This window comes from Astatotilapia calliptera, chromosome 16 (assembly GCF_964374335.1).
Source record: "Astatotilapia calliptera chromosome 16, fAstCal68.1, whole genome shotgun sequence".
NCBI classification, from domain to species: domain Eukaryota; kingdom Metazoa; phylum Chordata; class Actinopteri; order Cichliformes; family Cichlidae; genus Astatotilapia; species Astatotilapia calliptera.
This window is the reverse complement of record NC_137437.1, coordinates 5258097-5273706: the sequence shown is the minus strand read 5'-3', so window position 1 is coordinate 5273706 and position 15610 is coordinate 5258097. Positions and strand designations below refer to the sequence as shown.

Here is a 15610-nt window from a genome sequence, read left to right as displayed (position 1 = left end):
CGCGCCGCCGGCGCGCCACCCCACAGCCGGACGTTCAGGCTTCTATTTCGCCGGCTGTGGTGAGTGAGGACTCTTTTCCGTTTTCGGACTGTGTGACTGTTCATTCAGGGGCGGTGTTCTGTGCGGCAGATGATTATGTGAACAGCATATCACCTGCTCAGCAGCCACTCTCAGCTCAGTTAACTGCCCAGCAGCCACTCTCAGTTCTGTCTCCAGTGTCACCCTCAGTTCAGTCTCCAGAGTCACCTGCAGTTCAGTTTCCAGAGCCTCCAGTGTCACCTGCAGTTCAGGCCCCTGCACTTCCAGTGTCACCTGCAGTTCAGGCTCCAGTATTACCAGTTTCACTCATTCACTCCATGCAGGGAGAAAGTCTAATTTCAACTCAAGGTGCTTTTCATAGTTTAGCCGCCATTGGCACAGTTTGCCGCTCCAGGGCTTCCCCAGAGGCTAGGTCTCAGTCCCCAGCTGATTCTGGACCCCTGAAGTTTAAGCAGCCACCTGAGAACTGCACCATGTCAGCGTTGCCTGGGCAGAGCCAGTGCTCAGTGCATTGCCAGTCGCCTTTGTGTCAGCTAGTGGCCTCCATGACTGCTGGCTTAGTGATGACTTCTGCTGGAGGGTCCGTAGGACCGCTCCGGCCTTCGTCTCCTGTCGTCGCTGGAGGGTCCGTAGGACCGCTCCGGCCTTCGTCTCCTGTCGTCGCTGGAGGGTCAAAGGGATCCGTCCAGTCTGCAGCGCCTCCATCTCCGGCTTCCACGCCGCCGCCTGCAGCGCCTCCGTCTCCGGCTTCCACGCCGCCGGCTGCAGCGCCTCCGTCTCCGGCTTCCACGCTGCCGCCTTCAGCCTCGTCTGGTCCAGCTTCAGAGCCGTCAGCCTCGTCTGGTCCAGCTTCTGCCTCATCATCCACGCCAGCTGCAGCCTCATCATCCACGCCAGCTGCAGCCTCATCATCCACGCCAGCTGCAGCCTCTGCTTCAGCGTCGCCTGGCCCAGCCTCCGTGTCTTCGTCCTCGCCTGGCCCAGCCTCCGTGTCTCCGCCTTCAGCGTCACCTGGTCCAGCCTCGTTTGGGTCTGCAGCTAAACGGCCACTTTCTAGGCCACTGGCCAGGCGCCATCGCCGTCGTGGGCGGCCCCCAGACTCCCTTCACCTGAGTCTCCACCGTTGCCTTCCGCACGGTCGGCCCCCTGAACTGTGTCCATTTCGGCGCCGCTGCCTTCCGCGCGGCCGGCCTCCGGACCTCCATCGCCTGGGTCACTGCCGTTGCCGACCGCACGGTCGGCCCCCTGAACTGGTTCCACATCGCCGCCGTGGCCTTCCTCGCGGCCGGCCCCCGGACCCCCTTCGCCTGAGTCGCCGCCGTTGCCTTCCGCACGGCTGGCCCCCGGACCAGTGCTGTCGTCGTCGCCGTTGCCTTCCTTACGGTCGGCCTCCCGGACTGTTTCCACGTCGCTGCCGTTGCCGTCCGCACGGTCGCCCCCCTGAACTGTTTGGACTCCTGTGCTGTCGGCCCCCTGAACTCTTCTGTTTTGGACTCCATTTTCTTGGCTATGGTGTATTTCATTTCATTGTTTTTTGGTGCTGGACTCGTGTTTTGTTTTTTGTCTTTCTGGTGCTCCTGTTTTGTTTTGCCTCGATTATATAAAAATACAGCTGTGATATTAAGAAAACTTTCTCCTGCATCTGTGTCACTTCATTTATGACCAAATTCTTGAAGAGCACACAAGAACATGCATGTCTTTTATGTCTGCATGGTGGAGTTTTAGAGTTTCAAACATGTCTGGACTGAGGCCTTGGCTTTGCTTTGCAGTGGATTTTCCCTTTTTTCCTCCAAACACAGCACTGTGCACGCCTGCCAAAAAGTTCAACTTACATATTATCTGATTGTGGAACAATACAATTGATCTCTGGCTTCAGACACGTAGCAATGGCAAAGTGTTTTATATTGTGGTAAAGTTAACAAAGATTATATATAATATAATGATACCCAAACATTTCTGTGAGCTAGTTCTCGTTCTCCTTTGTGCAGGACAGCATGTCGTGTTGTTGATCTGATTTTCTACCAGATCTTAGGAAGAGCAGAAGTAGCCCTGAATTATTCGGACAATCTGTCTTATTGAGAATTAATGAACATGAAATTTTCATTTAAAACCTGCATTTTGTCTACCGTTAAAATTTGTTTGATGATCTGAAACATGCAAGTGTGACAAATATACAAAAAAAATAACAAATCAGGAAGGGAGCCAGTACTTTTTCACGGCTCTGTAATGTGCCTTTATTTATAGGGATGTGGAAACTTTTACAATCCACACTTCCAATCTCATACTCCTAACTTGAATATTATCCAAGATTCACGTCCCTTTTTCAGCTAAAGCTGTGAGTAATCACTCAAGAGCTTTTACTAGTAAGTGTTTGTGTTATGAGTTTAGTCAGAATGTGTTTATAATAGTGGATTTATGAAGACCCAGTAACATTTTGCAGAGTAATGAGTGCTGAAATCTTGGTAATTTTCTTCTGTCACACTGTCTCCTAGAAATCTACTGCAAATCAGTTACATGGAAGAACGTTTCCGTCCATCATGGAAATCTCAATTGTGTGTCAATGTTACATAGCATGCACATACATGACGTGGTTTCAGCTAACAGAGTTTTACTCAATATCCTTTTCACTCAGATTATCTGTTGTGTCATTTCTGTGCATTTGGGAAATTGTGAAAGGAGAAGTACGAGTGCGGGTGCTCTTTCAATGTGCGAAAGTAGAAAGCAGACTAGAAAACGACGGTCAAACAGATACTGAGCAGACTAAGCTGAACAAGCAGAAAAGTGAACATTTTTTGGCCACATAATGTACAAACTGAAGTATTGTGCAAAAGTCTTGAGCCACCCCTCATTTTTTAAATATTTTACTTCCAAGCAGCCAAATTTTTCACTTTTACTCCTTAGTCATAAAAGGCTGATTGGGTATTGTCATCACCCCGCTAGGCAGGCAGCAACGACACCCAAGTCTGTGAAGGCGATAACTCAAGATAAGGCAATGTAGGAGCTTCAAATGTATACCATAGGTGTAGCTGCTAAAACTCTCAGACGACTTTGAATCTCAGTGATCTTGACCTCAAGGTCAGAGGTCAAGTTCTCTGGAAATCTTGTAAATGCAATTACCTGGAAACAAGACAATGTAGGATTTTGAAATTGCTGCTTTGCTGAGTTTGTTTGTTGAGCTACTTATCACTGGTCGGTGAATCATTCAAGCATGAAAAAAAGCATTAACTCCTGGGATGTGCCAGTGTTGTGTCTAAACATAAAAGACAGCTTTGCAAAGATTCAATTTTAAATACCGTATTTCCCGGACTACAGAGCGCACCTGAATATTAGCCGCACAAGCTAAAATCAGGGGAAAATCCTGTTTTGTACATACATTAGCCGCACCTGACTAAAAGCCGCAGGTGTTTCAATATTGACTTATCATATGTAAGAGAATATGCACAAAGCGAATTGTCAGGAAAGAGATGGCTGTTTGGAGACACACCCCTTTTATTAATATTTTGAAAAACAAGTTATGGGTACATATTTGCACATGTGCTGTGCTTCATAAATGAGTAACAAATGTAGTACATAACAGTAACCTACAGCACACCAGAAAAATAGATTCAGACTACCTTTTAGGCTCAGGTGCAGTGACACGGCTTTAACAAGAAGAAAAGTCAGTCATTCACCACCATCTTCCTGCCCACTAAAACCACCAAAGTCCTCTTCTCCAGTGTCGGAAACGAACAGGCTCAGGATGGCTTCGTCATCCACTCTCAGCTTCTTTCCTTCGTTGTCACTTTCAAAACCAAAGATAATCCTCATTGTCATTGTCAGTGTCGGAGTCGAACACCCTCTGAAGGGCCGTGGCGGTGTCCTCCTCTTCATCATGCAGCAGTCCAGCCCTTCGAAATCCGTTGGTGATCGTGGATGTTTGCACACTTTTCCACGCTGTCAGAATCCACCGGTGGAGTTGAGCACAACTTGCTTTTCGCAAGTTTATCGCCGCTCATCATCCACGACTCCCGCTGAACGCGTAGCGCTACTTTGAAGTTTGTTTTTCGCGCTACTTGTACGGCACTATGTTGCCTGGCGGATGGACATGTGACCAACATACCACTCTTGAACCCCGATCCTTCCGCCAGGCAACGTAGTGCCGTACAACAGCGGAACAAACAAAACAAATCGTCTTACGATATGACAAAAATCACGGACAATCCATAGAAAAGCCGCACCTGACTAAAAGCCGCAGGGTTCAAAGCTTGTGCAAAAAGTAGCGGCTTATAGCCCGACAATTACGGTAGTATCTTTTGTCACTAGAAGCTGAATCCAGGAAAAATGAATACAATGAAACACAACATAAAATGGTTTGGCATAAAATATTTGACAGCAGAAATTTCTGGAACAATTTCGCCTACTTCCAAGGTGCATGGACGGGATGAAAAACTCACAACGCAGGAACTCCAGCAACACTTAATATGAAAGAGGAACAACTTTATTGACTGACCAACGCGTTTCGAAACGCATTAGTCAGTCAATAAAGTTGTTGCTCTTTGATAAAATATTTGACGAAAAATATTTTTTCATCTACAAAGTGATTCTTAAGAGTGATTACCTGAAAACTTGACAAGTAGAGAACAAAAGAATTTGCAGATAGCTGAAAGTCAAGTCTTAAAGAAACAGGAAAAAAGGCCAGCAAAACCTGACACAGGACCTGAAAGATGTATCTGGACCTTCAGCTGATCCATCTATTCTACAATGAAGCCTCACCAGCGGTCTCAGTGGAAGTGTGGCTGTCAAGAAGCCACTCTTAAGGACAAATTATACAAGAACTGGACTGAAAATCAGTGGAAACAGGTCTGATGGAGAGATAAATATAAATTTGAAAATTTTGGTCCAAATCATCATCATACATACAGAAGAGTTGAGGTAAAAATGAAAATACCACCAGATTTTCAACCACAATGCAATATGTTAAACATTATTGGCAGTGACTTCACTTTTTAGCACACTGCCAATGCAGTAAAAGCATAGCTGGACAAAAAAACACAATGAAACACTATCAGTCATAGCACGTCAACATCATTAAAGCAGTGTGGTATCAACTTGAGAGAGAGAGAGGTGGCCAAAGAAGAGCTTTGAATGTCCTTCAAGAAGCCTGGAGAAGAGTTCAGACTATGTTGAAGAATAATAGGCCGCCTACAGGGAGGAGGTGGATCGTCTGGCTGAGTGGTGCGACACAAACAACCTGCTGCTTAACACCGAGAAGACCAAGGAGCTCATCGTGGACTACAGGAGGAATGCTGGCCCACATCCACCCATCTACATTAAAGGGACGGCTGTGGAGCGTGTGAGCAGCTTCAAGTTCCTGGGAGTCCACATCTCCGAGGATCTCATCTGGACGACCAACTGCTCCAAGCTGGTCAAGAAGGCTCATCAGTGCCTCTTCTTCTTGAGGACTCTGAGGAAGAACCACCTGTCCTCAGACATCCTGGTGAACTTCTATCGCTGCACCATCGAGAGCATCCTGACCAACTGTATAACAGTCTGGTACGGGAACTGCTCTGCCTCGGACCGGAAGGCGTTGCAGAGGGTCGTGAAAACTGCCCAGCGCATCGCCGGAGCACCACTTCCTGCCATAAATGACATCTACGGGAAGCGGTGTCTGAAAAAGGCTGGGAAAATCATCAAAGACCCCAGTCACCCATCACATGGACTCTTCACCCTCCTGCCCTCTGGGAGGCGCTACAGGAGCCTCCGGACTAAGACCACCAGGTACCGGAACAGCTTCTTCCTCACAGCTGTCAGACTCCTGAACTCTGCCTCCTGACATCTGACCCACGTTAACTCATGGACTGAACATACACACACCCACAACCACCTGCACACACACACACACACACACACACAATGGACAACTGTACCCTCATACACACAATAATAACATGGACTGAACCACCACTCACAAGCACTAGCACTTTATATACCTCTGTAGAAATTATCCACACCCTCACTTATCTTACCTGCACTACTGTATAGTTCTGTATAAATAATCATTCTGTACATACGATAATTTTAATTCTACAACTGTTTATAACTTGCATAGGTCATATTTCTGTATAGCTTTCATATTTATATCCTGTTCATAGCCTGTACATAGCTTGTACACCACTACAGCCTGTACATACTTATAGTTATACATTATTTTTTACATTACATTATTATGTGTACATTATAACATACCATAATAGACCCATATTTTGTACCCTCATACCTATAACAGACCCATTTCTGTAATATACTCACATATCTATATTATTGCTAATATATATTTGTAATATATCTATATCATGGCTAAAGCACTTCTGGATGGATGCAAACTGCATTTCGTCGCCTGTACTTGTGACATGTCCAATGACAATAAAGTTGAATTCTATTCTATTCAATTCTAATAGGTGGTCAGATTAAATACTAATTTCTGAGGCTACTTGAAAACGTATATACTTTGTTTTCACATCTTTTATCATTACACCTAATTCCAATTTTCCTAGCAAAATATAATGAGGGGTGGCTCAAGGTGTTTGTCGAGCACTGTACTTTCAAGGTAACTCTGTGTGCAAGTTTGTGCTTTATACTGCACAATTTTAGACGTTGGTTTCAGTCCATCTCTCATCGGTTCCTAATTCTAGTTGCACTAATCAGGGTGCTTAAAGTGTGCCTGTCTGTGTACCTGATATAGTGACCAAGACATTGAGTCCTTCCAGGACGTCCATCTGCTGGAAGCGTCGGCGGTTAATCAGAGGGTAAACTTTCCCCTGACCACTGCGATCCAACAGCATCAGGCCGCTTTCTGTTCCCACCAGTAAGTTCACTCCTACACACAAATGCACAAACATGCCCATAAGGATAACGTCCAAAAAAAGCCACTGAGCTCAACTGGAGGTCTGCTGCTTGGCCTGACGGCGCTAATATGTGGCCTTATTAGAGCTTTGCTGCCACCATGTGGTGAAGGCCTTTATAACTACAACTTCTGGTAAAAAGCTGGACTTTGATGAATGTTAATACAAATACTTAAACATTGGCACAACAAATTTACCTTTAATAATAATTTACATCAAAAAAATCCTTATTAAATAAGTAGCATTTTCTTTAAGAACCCATTATCCCCCCACCCCCACCCTGTTATTCAAAGTGACATCATAGTCTGATCAACTGATGGGTAATTATTTTAAAGTATCCTTTCTTTTAAGCCCTATCTTTTTGTTCTTACCCCAGAGGGCAGCGCAAAGAATCTCAGAGTTGAACCTCTTCTTGTATTTGCGGATCTCTGGGGTGTCACTCTGAGGGCGGGTGTTGACCGGATTGACGTTGACCACGGAGCCCTTCCGGGATGGATCTGCTCTCAGTGCCTCTGCCAGCCGGGCATCGTTCCCATAGCCTAAAAGGTCAAAGGGAAGGGCTTAGGTAGGATGGCGTAGGATTGTAGAGTTTACCGAACGGGGTGAGGGTCAGTCACATGATCAGCATTAGAAAGCTGTGTAGTGAACTGTGATATTTAAGAATGGAATATCAATATTGTGTGATTGATGTACATTTTATATTACTGTGAATAATTGGTCATGTTGTAAGTATGAAAGTTTGGAATGGGAGACAGAAATATAAATATCAATGTAATGATTCCCACTACTGCTCCGCTCAAACCAGTAAAAAAGGGAGCTGATGTGAGTTTTTATGGTGTCTGTTGTGGATTACTCATTAACCGGCTCTCTTACATGCATTTGGTTCTAGATTCAGGCATCTGTAGGAAAACTTAACTGCCTCAAATCAGTGATTAAATGCTGACTGAACAATCTAGTATACTTAAGGGGGTCAATGGCTGGTCACCAGCTGCATCAGGTGAGGTAATGGCTTAAGATTTGGCCTTGACGATGAGAGAACAGGGCTGTAGTGATAAGAAAGCTTTGTTTGTTAATGACGATAGCTAATGAACTCTATGACCTGAGTGAAACAGAGTCCAACTCTTTTTGTTTGTTAATGATAATGACATTTTCATGTGCTCAGCCTCTTTACTCCTTGAAAAGAAGAAGCTGTGTTTGTCAGAGCTTCTGTGTATCTGAGTGCAAGTTTGCAGCTGTGGACACTGGCGGCTAGTCAGACGAAGTCAAAACTGAAGCGGTGGGTTTAACCTAGAGGAACGGTTTTCAGAGAGCCACCACTGGGGGTGGCTTGGGGACGAAAGTTGTGTCGAACTTGGTTGTTAATAATGATGAATGATAATCATCAATTAAATCAGCAAAGATAAACAACCAAAAGCTTCCTAACAATGATTTTTAGCACACTAAAATTCAAGTAAGATCTCTTTGTTTCACTTATGATTACTGAAAGAAGTGTGTTGGACAATATGAACCTCTTTTATGACTTTTGGAGGAGGAAATATGAGAAAAAGTCCCAGTCGTCAAGAAGATATTAATATTAATTCCCATTGCAGCCATTTATATGTTCATACTACCGCTCACCTGGCCAAATGCTTATTCAGCATCCAGGGAAAGACCAGCACTTGAAAATGTTTATTGTAAACTACAATAACTCAGTTATATTATTTTAAACCAAGCCTTAATTTCTGAAGCAGATCTCCATGTATTAATCTCTTTAGTGTTGATTATAGTTGATTATGGTCAATCACACACCTACTGCCTCAAAGACCTCACCTTTAGGCAAAGTCGATTTTGCAAAGCTCCTCATTAGTAGTTTTTTTATCCTCTTTCAGTCCTTCTTCTTTTTCCAGTTGCTCTCATTAATGGTCATTAAAGCAGATCATCTGCTCATCATCTCACCCTGTCCCTTTCATCATCCTCTGTCACACCAAGCTTCTGCATGTTCTTCACTACATCTTTCTCTCTGATTTTTCTCCCCTGCTGGCAGATGCATCATTTCTCCGATATATCCACTCTCCCTCCTCTACATATCTCCAAACATCTCAGCCTTGCCTCCAAACTGCTCAACATGAGCTGTCCCTCTTTCATATTTAGTGTTTTGGATGAATTTCACTAAACTATTATTATATTTTTTTCATTATTACCTTGATTCAGTTGTTTAATAACTGTACTAATAGTTTACCAAAATTCATCCGAATGACTAAAATGTCCCAAACATTTGTAAATTGTCAGAAAAGTAAAGAAAACCAGCCGTCAGTCATCATATGAGTCAACTGTTTGAAAGCTCACAGACTAGGGCTGGGCGATATGGCCTAAAATCAATATCATGATAAATTGAGCAGTTAACCTCGATAACGATGATTGGACGATAACCACCCCAAGTGCCAAAAAAACAAACTTTTTTTTTTTTTTTTCATTTGATGGGGCTGTGGCAGGCAGCATAGTTCCTCCAGTTATTTTGATAATATTATTCCCCCCAGACCTATTCATTGCAATTATACTATTACCACTTTAAAGGACTGTAAAATGTCACTGAAAATAAATGAAGACAATAGTAGTAAGTACTTTTAGTGGTTAAGATTTATTAACTGAACAAAATAAAAAGTGTAGGACACAATATGTAACCATGCTCTCTAAAAAATGTATATCCCTTGTAAACAAAATAGTTTAATAATAAATATTATTTATTAAGAGGTTGGTTGTGTTACCTTGACTTGACACAACAGTCTTTTTGCAGAGTTTACATTTAACAATTTTTTGATCAATATCATCCTTGTTGAATCCAAAATGTTGCCAAACGATTGATGATGCATTTTTTGTTAACAAGCGTCTCCTCTTCCTCCTCCACCAGCTCTACCTCCGTCGCTGCTGCTTCAACATTTAAATCGTCCTCCATTTGTTCACCCGTGTCTCGTCTTGTTACAGGTAGTAGAGTCATGTGACTCCACCCCGTCAAGTCTGTAACGTAGCACAGCGTCTTAAAGGGACATGAACATCGCCAACCTGCACATGCCTTTCCTTCTTTTTTTTTTGAATACCGAATTTACCGACATGGGCAAAATGACGTCGATGAGAGTCACGATCGGTAACGATAAATTTTTGATATATCGCCCAGCCCTATCACAGACTCAAGTCCCAATCTGAACAGCTAAGGAATTTTTGCTATCATATTTTGAGGCACCTGAACTCCACGTGTGAGCATGAGATCAGTGGTGCAGCTCAGTCAGGGAAGCACTCTGGGATTTCTCTTTGGATGTACTCAGAAGGGCTGTTCCCTCCTGAACGACAGTCAAACCTCAGAACTGCAGCTTCTATTCCAATTCAGTGACTTTGAGTTGTGAGTAAAAAGTTGGCTTGTGTCAGAATTGAAGTCATTGTGTTTGAGCTTTTCCAGAGTGACAACTTTTCCTCATAGTTTGTTCAAAGTTTGATTCAACAACCAGAAATGCTTTTTGGATTTGTCTTATGCCTGCGGTAAAACATCTAGTTAGGCTCTTCTCAGTGGGCCTAAGAAATAATTCTTTGACTCTGGAGCCTGCAGACCTTTATTGTGACCTTTATCCCCGTGTCATCTCTCACGGAAGTGTTAATTTAACCTAAGTTGACAAAGTGACCTTACCGACATTGTTGAGGGCACTGCCGGTGGATGGAGAGACCTGGAGAAGTCGTGGGTCAATGAACGGAGTGAAGGAGGAAGAAGACTTGTGCTTCTGCATGTTGTTACTAGACTGGCTCTGCAAAGAAGGAGTTTTGTAAATGTTTAAGTGTTGTTTTTCAAAGACCATAAACATATGCAGATATTATGGACAAAGATAAATGGAAACACTTAACAACACAGTGAAAACACAGCCAGGCAAACTGAGGATTTTGGTATGTGTTGCATGCAAATACAGTGGACAGTCATTCAGGAGGTAAACTTATAAACAGTAAAACAGGCAAAAAGGATGATGAAGGCTAAAAAAATATGAATACTGCTGACAAAACAAATAAAAAACAATAACAACACAAAAGGGAAAAAATGCCGTTTAAAAAGTGTTTCCTTGGAAAACATACTTGCGGTTTCACTCCTAACTGCCATGTGTGCTACCATCTATTGTCTGGAGAATGTGAGAATATAGCTTGTTTGCTGAAAATAGGCAACATCAAGGCATAAAAATTGATTTAAATGTTTTGAGGAATGCTTTTAAGACAAAAGACAACTCTGGCAAAAACAAAATAAAACAAAAAAACCCCAAAAACTGAGCTAACAGATCTGTTGCGATAATAAATATATCAAGGAGATATTCACAAAAATGCAAGCTTCCACCAACACGAGCATCTCTCTGTAGAGAGATGGTGTGTCAAAATCTGAAAAACTGAAAAAACAAACAAACAAAAAACGAGCACTCATCTTATTTATTTGAATGATTTTAGTTGTTTTGGGGAGTTACAGTGTTATAGATGGCAATAATTATAAAAGCTCCCTTTGACACTCCTGTGCAAGAAATGAATACCCTAAGCCAGTGTCTGCGTTGGGACTTGAAGACATACCTCTGTGAGGATGCCAAGCTTGTCCAAGGGACTCTGTGGGGACATGGACGAGGGACTGGCAAGGCTGGAAGAGGAAGGGGAGTTGGATGCAGAGGAGGAGGGGGAGGAATGGTGGCTCTGCTGGATCAAGTCTGGGAGATGGTGGATGCGACCAGCAAAGCCATTCCTGTCCGAATGCTGTATGGGGTGATGATGGTGATGATGATGGTGGTGGGGGCTGGGGGTGTGGTGAGCGAGGCCCTGGAGCGACACCGAGCCGGGGCTCGGGGCAAAGCCTGCATGCATGCCAGGTGTCTGCGTTTGGCCTGGGCCAGGGCCCGTACGCTTTCTGTTGTCACCTGCACTCTGGAAGTAGAAAGAGGGGTACACAGCTTTGGGTCTAGATGTGTTCCTGATGAGTTCAGGGGAAGGGAAGGTATTAGCTAGAACAAAGGGTATACTAGAGCGGCTATTCTACAGGCGGAAAGAAAACTCTTGTTAGCAGTTGATTACATGGTAAGATAATACTTTCGTAATGCCCCAAAATTACTTAAACTGACCTTTTGTAGTGTGCATTGGTCCTAAATGTATGTGAAGATGACCTACGTACCTGATTCTTTTTCTGTCACCTGATCAAATGGCTTTTTAAAAGTTAAATGTCTGAAATTGTTCAACACTTCTCTGTATGCATTATTAAACTCTGTCAGCCTTTTATGCTTCATTTCTTAACACTGAGTTGCTATCCACTGGCCAAAAAGTAAGAACATGACCAACGAAACATACAAACAAAATGGATAAACTGTCGGGGTATGAACAAACAAAATGTACAAATAAAGGGAAAGCTAAAAAGTACGAGGTGAACGATTGGTTGTTCTTTTTCCGATCTCCCAGTACCTGTCTGACAATCAGCGTGCTGTCTTTGCATGGCGTTGTGCCCGCGTCACTCTCGCCCTCTTCGTGGACGATCATGGTTTTCACAGACTCCGTTTCTCCGTTACTCAGCCGAGAAGAACTGCAGGTGAGGGGAGGAGAAGTTCAACACAAACACATCATGTTTGGGCTCCAATATGGTTTTACACACCCGTGCAAGCCATGAGAAAAAGCAGCTTTATAAAAGACAGACACGGCACTCAAAGGTACTCTGCAGAGCCGAAGGTGATGGTTGCCCCGGACTTTACCCAACGAGCCAACAAACAGCTTGCCTGACAACAAATTAGCCAAATGTCCTCTGCACATAGGCTCAAAGCAGTCTCTACTGTGCTCTAGGAGGCTTTCTACATCTCGCTGTAATACAGGTGTAGGTGAATGTGCTGTCTACACCCATAATATGACTAAGTGTGACATTAGTTTAAGTCCTGTGGCATGTTGATCATCTCGGGAATCAGAATCAGAATTACTTTATTAATCCCAGAGGAAATTATGTGGTCACAGTTGCTCCAGAACAGTAAGAACAATAACTAAATGAAATGAAATAATCCAGTATATTACAAAATGTAACAGAATATAAAAAAATAGCTCCAATTATAAATATCCCAGTATATCACACAAATTAAATACATATAGTTAAAACTGAGGTGATCTTCTTATCAATACATTTGTTGTTTTCTTTGTAGAGGATATGATATTAAGAGTGTGCAACTACTCCAGTGTGTACTTGTGCTTTAGATAGTATCTGGACTTAAAGCTTAAATGTTTAATAGTAGTACAGCATTTGATTAAAGAAAATAAAATGTGATTTGACTGGTGACTGCAGACTTTCTGCTTTGTTTTATGCACACAAGGCTCCTCCTTATTTAGACAGGGCTGGTCCTGTCAGCCTGCAGGCATTACCAAGACGACTGCAGTCTGGCTTAACTTGCCTAAAAAAACTTTCAGATAAATCAAAATGCATCTCTGCTAAGCAGGAGCATAATCTCATCCATTAATCCGAACCGATGAATTCTGCTCTGAAAGTGTAAAGCCTGCAGGAACGTTGTGTACATACACAGCTCTGGAGTCCTCCGGGCCAGAGGTCGACTCTTCACCTGCCTCCTGATCCACCTCTTCATCGTCATCTTCGTCAGTGGTGTCCGAGTCTTCACTGGAGGATGAAGGGTAATCTGTCACCTTATTTGGGGGGCGAACATCATCCACGGCACGCAGTTCTTTGGCCAGAGCCGTCAGGTCCTAGAAGCCGAGACATAAAAAGTGAACCGTGTTTTAATGTGTTCAGTCATTCTTGCTCTGCTGATGTATTGTCCGTTCTTCATCACTGCATATTACATGCAAATAGCAAGGGGCACTACGTAAGATTTGCTGTTAATCTTGCTTAAGAAACGCAGGAAAGAGAAAGCTGCTGGAGAAGAAGAATGGTTATAGATGTGCGCCGGCCAATGAGAAACCAACGGAAGAGCAAAGCCAAAAGAGAAAAAAGAGATGACTCCAGAGCAGTACAGCTGGTGCTCCTCAAGCTACAGTAGGTAAGGTTAGTGGATTAATTCTAATAATGAAACAGTTGTTAGAGCTGCAAAGATGAAAAATTAAACCAGCTCAGAAAAAATAGTTAATTTATTAAGTTAAGAGAAGCCATGAGTTAAAAAGACCACCGCTGAGGAAGAGACCGCTGAGAAGAGAATGCGAATAATACGTGCAGTAGACCCCTTCAGCCAATAAGCTCAATCCAAAGATAAAACAAGCATTTCTTAGCCTGAGCAGACCAGTCAGTTTATTTTCATTCATATACCCACACACAAAAAAGACTCAAGCAGCAAGATCCCTGTCACAATTTGTTAATAATCACACTCTCCATCTATCTAACAGCAACTAACTGGACGCAACACGTAACAGTCACCACGCACACAGAATTTAACTAAACCCATCCCGCCTAGTGAGCTACTGGCTAGTCAGCTCCGGGTCCACTCTCACCGCTGATCTGTTCGGCCTGAGCACGTCCCTCCTCTCCTCTGGTTTTTTCCCAGCATTCTCTGGCCGCTGGAGGGGTGAACCCTCCGATTTAGAAGAGGCTAAAGGAGGTGGAGGTGATAAGGTCAGCATGTTGGAAAATGTTGGAATAAAATCTACACGTTTAACTAATGTTGTTAGTGATTTCACCTACATGTTATTACACACTTTAGCACAGCTATTTTTTGAGGTGATTTTTTAGTTGTTTGTTTTGTCCACCTCCTGCATGTTTCTAATTGCTGACTTGGTTAACATATGTGTGAACTCACAGCGGGCCCTGAACCTCTCTCCTGAGCCACAGTGAGAACCGGGCTGAGAGCTGGAGTTACTGGAGCTGCTAGAGGAACTGGAGCCTCCGCTGCCAGTATTACTGGTCGTTCTGGGAACCAGTTTCTCCACTCGTTCCCACAGCAGCCGAGGCTCCGCTGCACTGCAGAGGCAACAGAGTCAAGAGAGTCAGGTAAACTATCATAGATATAGAAACTTTTAAACAGCAAATTAAAATGTTATAAATAGAGCACAGCTAATTTAACTTCTTAAATTTGCTAATTATTACTGACATGTTATTGGATTACAGTTAAAGTTCTTAATGAGCAGTGTAAAAACGCTAAACACTTGAAATTACAGAAAGCCAAGAGTTTTAGATATTAAAAACAGCACTGCAGGGTAAAGAGGAAGGAAGAGAGATGGCACTCCATGAAAAGGTTTGTGGTTTGAAAATAGAGACACACATTTACACACAACTATAGAAGTAGAGACAACAAGGTTAGACAGCTAGAACTATTACATAAAGCCTCCCACACAACTCCGCAGACTGGGACTGCAACAGCACAGACAGTGAAGACGCTGAATTAATTTGTCAGATCAGATCCATCACTAAATGAAGTGTTTTTGCACAGCCTTCGTGAAAGTCTTTTCTTTCTGGATGTCTTTGTAATTGCAGAGTTGAAAACAGGAGACTGGATTCAACGTGCTCTGAAGCACGTTGAATCCAGTCTCCTGCTTAAGACACTGGTGGAGTGCCACAGGGTACTATTCTGGGCCCAGTTCCTGTCGTTTAACGAATTATATTTTTGTTATTTCAAAGAAGACTCACGTGTCATACTACACAGATGCTTTTTAAAAATAGCAAGCTTGGCTTTTCTTTTCTAAATATCACATATCTAGAATGTCAGCCATATCGTTTAAAGGGCACGTTTCCAAAT

The 15610-nt window shown here is 43.2% G+C and overlaps 1 protein-coding gene across 4 annotated transcripts in view; it reads right to left on the bottom strand.

Annotated features, from left to right (window-relative positions):
* The window catches only part of LOC113008059 (mitogen-activated protein kinase kinase kinase kinase 4-like), a 107834-nt gene that overhangs the window by 7944 nt on the left and 84280 nt on the right, over nucleotides 1-15610 (bottom strand). For 2 of the 4 annotated variants that reach the window (XM_080291137.1, XM_080291138.1), the window contains 8 exons: nucleotides 14675-14835; nucleotides 14370-14467; nucleotides 13450-13631; nucleotides 12360-12477; nucleotides 11487-11939; nucleotides 10576-10690; nucleotides 7292-7459; nucleotides 6752-6895 (listed from right to left, as the gene is read on the bottom strand). In XM_080291137.1, coding sequence (XP_080147263.1) covers nucleotides 6752-6895; nucleotides 7292-7459; nucleotides 10576-10690; nucleotides 11487-11939; nucleotides 12360-12477; nucleotides 13450-13631; nucleotides 14370-14467; nucleotides 14675-14835 — 1439 coding nt within the window. The remainder of the gene's footprint in view (nucleotides 1-6751; nucleotides 6896-7291; nucleotides 7460-10575; nucleotides 10691-11486; nucleotides 11940-12359; nucleotides 12478-13449; nucleotides 13632-14369; nucleotides 14468-14674; nucleotides 14836-15610) is intronic. The other 2 variants (XM_026145198.2, XM_026145201.2) reach the window with 2 other exon arrangements.